Here is a 2,830-nt window from a genome sequence, read left to right as displayed (position 1 = left end):
CTAACCCTATCGATCCTAACCCACCGTACCCTAACCCTATCGATCCTAACCCACCGTACCCTAACCCTATCGATCCTAACCCACCGTACCCTAACGCTAACGATCCTAACCCACCGTACCCTAACGCTAACGATCCTAACCCACCGTACCCTAACCCTAACGATCCTAACCCTATCGATCCTAACCCACCGTACCCTAACCCTAACGATCCTAACCCTATCGATCCTAACCCACCGTACCCTAACCCTAACGATCCTAACCCACCGTACCCTAACCCCAACCCTAACGATACACAGGTTGAACTGATGATAATCTGATGAATAATCCTGGATTATTCAGATGGAAATAAAATAATCTTCAGATTAGTTTGTTTTTCAGTTGAAATTTTCAGGTTAAAATTTAAAGAGGATAAAAAATACCTTATTGTGTATGGAGCTAAATTATGGCCATAAATTTTGTGCAAAACAATCAAACTTAAACATATTTTAAAAAATAAATAAAGCAATTAATCATATGTTTTAACATTCAGACTTCTAAATTAATCTGCAGTGAACAAATATATTAAAACACAGATTAAGATTTGGAAAACATTTAATCTGAACTCCAAAAATAACCATTTTGATCGTTTTCTGGGTCAGAACTTTGGTGCAAATTACAAAAACAAACCTGGACGGATTATTAGGGAGACTCATGTTTTCTGTTAGTCATGTTTCAGTTAAGACTTTAATGTGTTAATTTATAGTAATTAATTACCTGGATTTTAATGAGTTAAAACTTAACTAAAGTTTGGGGGTTTTTTTCTGGCTGGAACCTTTGTGTCGTGTTTCTAGTACGCCCAGAAATGCGACGCACGAGTGACATCCGCTAACATCGACGGAGGACAAAGTCACTTCTTCCGGTCCATAAACTTAAAATAGTTCAAATCCAAACAGTTTGGCTCCAATTTAGCTCCATAATTAGAGGCCTACGCCTTTAAGAACCGCCGTAGCCATGGTGACGGATCATCAGGATGAATTCTGGTGGAACCACTCCAGATTACATCCAGGTTTAATCTGGAGTGGTTCTGGTAATCCGGTCCGGATTAAAGCTGGTTCTGTTTGGGTCCGTTTACCCCAGCAGGTCCGTACGACTTCGGCGGCGTTCTGACCAACACCAACAGGGACGTGGTGAACGGGGAGACGGTCCAGAAGAGGAACCAGGCCCAGAAAGAGATGCACTGGTGAGTCGGCTGGAGACTGGACCGGTTCCCGGTCAGAACCAGGTTCTGATGCTTGTTTCCGCCGCAGCCTTCATCCTGGAGATCTGTTTCCTTTCACCCGGAAGCCGCTCTTCGTCATCGTGGATTCCTCCAACAGCACCGCCTATAAGGTGGGTGGACCTGCTGGTTCTGGTCGGGTTCCGGTTCTTTCTGGGCCCGTTTTAATCCTCCTGTGTTCGATCCGATCAGAACTTCTCCAACCTGTTCGGCCAGCCGCTGGTGTGTCTGCTCTCCCCGACCGTTTACCCAAAGAGCGTCCAGGGTGGGTTCCTGCTCCCGTCGGCTGCCGGGTCCTGCAGGCTCGGTGCTCACGGTTCTCCCTGTGGTTCTGGTTCCGGTCCAGATCAGTCTCAGCGCGGCAGCCTCTTCACGCTCTTCCTGTACTCTCCTCTGCTGGGATTCTCCTCCGTCTGCGGCCTGAGCAGCGTGCGGCGCGGCCTGTGGGAGCGCGCGCAGGACTTCCTGCGGAAGGTGTTCCGGGACATCGGCCAGATGCTGACCCGATCCCGGAGCATCGGTAGGTCCGACCGGGTCCGAGCGGGCCTGACCGGGTCCGAGCGGCTGAACTCACTCCTTGTCTCAACAGATCAGGCCTTCCTGCAGTTCTTTGGGGACGAGTTCCTGCGGCTGCTGCTGATCCGGTTCGTGTTCTGCTCGGCGGCGCTGAGGCTACATAAGCTGTTCCGGGTGAGTCGCTGTTTCTCTAAGGAGAGAGAAATGTGCCAAAACACCAACTCCAATTCCTTGACCTGGTAGTTCTGAATCGACTCAAAACCCTCAGATGAATTTTGAACGTCTTTGCTGCGTTTCAGACACGTGGATAATGACTAGCATTGACTTTAGCTGTCAAAGTCAATGCTAGCTCATGATGCTAATCACCTTTAGCATCATGAGCTAAAGGTGATTTACTAAAGATAAAGGAACGCAGAGCTTTGCTACTAATAGCAACATTAAGAAACTAGATAATGAGGTTAATTAAAAGCAAATAATGAGGGAAGTGGGTCAGCTATGCTAGCTTGACATTGACAACCAGACCATGTAGACGTGCTGCAGAATTTAGTGTTTAGAATAAAAGGCGACCTAAACACCAACTCTGACAGAGCAGCAGCTAACCTGCTAACTTAAACAGTTTATTAGTAAAAGTAGATTAAACATGAAGCCGGTTCCGGTCGGGACCGGTCGGACTCACCGCCGCCCTCTGTTGGCAGGAATCCCGGAGCTTCCCGGAGTCGTACCCGGAGCTGCCGAAGCAGGACACGGTGGAGAGCGGCCTGCTGCAGAAGCAGGTGCTGGAGCTGGCCGCCATGTTGGACGTTCAGAGCTTATTCTGGGACGATTCGCTGGAGAGCTACTAGCGCCTCCACACCGGACTCAACCAGAACCAGAACCAGAACCCGCTCTGTTCCTTCCTTTGTAGTCTGAAGGTAACCTTTTGTTCGCCCCGTCCGTCATCCAGATGTTTCCCCCGGAAGCAGGAGCGACGCTCCCGTTGGTCACCCAGGAAGAGTCGTCACCCCACGACCCCGAGTCGTCACCCCACGACCCCGAGTCGCCACAGACGACCCCGAGTCG

At 49.4% G+C, this 2,830-nt stretch overlaps 1 protein-coding gene across 1 annotated transcript in view; it reads left to right on the top strand.

Moving 5' to 3' along the window:
* The window catches only part of scai (suppressor of cancer cell invasion), a 13,863-nt gene extending 11,039 nt beyond the window's left edge, over nucleotides 1–2,824 (top strand). Inside the window, exons 10-15 of the mRNA XM_017307743.1 lie at nucleotides 1,088–1,219; nucleotides 1,287–1,368; nucleotides 1,448–1,520; nucleotides 1,602–1,775; nucleotides 1,845–1,945; nucleotides 2,467–2,824. Of these exons, the coding sequence (XP_017163232.1) occupies nucleotides 1,088–1,219; nucleotides 1,287–1,368; nucleotides 1,448–1,520; nucleotides 1,602–1,775; nucleotides 1,845–1,945; nucleotides 2,467–2,613 (709 nt within the window). The 3' untranslated portion in view covers nucleotides 2,614–2,824. The remainder of the gene's footprint in view (nucleotides 1–1,087; nucleotides 1,220–1,286; nucleotides 1,369–1,447; nucleotides 1,521–1,601; nucleotides 1,776–1,844; nucleotides 1,946–2,466) is intronic.
* The last annotated feature ends 6 nt before the right edge of the window (nucleotides 2,825–2,830 follow it).

Source organism: Poecilia reticulata, linkage group LG12, assembly GCF_000633615.1.
Source record: "Poecilia reticulata strain Guanapo linkage group LG12, Guppy_female_1.0+MT, whole genome shotgun sequence".
NCBI classification, from domain to species: domain Eukaryota; kingdom Metazoa; phylum Chordata; class Actinopteri; order Cyprinodontiformes; family Poeciliidae; genus Poecilia; species Poecilia reticulata.
This window is presented reverse-complemented; position numbering and strand designations above follow the sequence as displayed.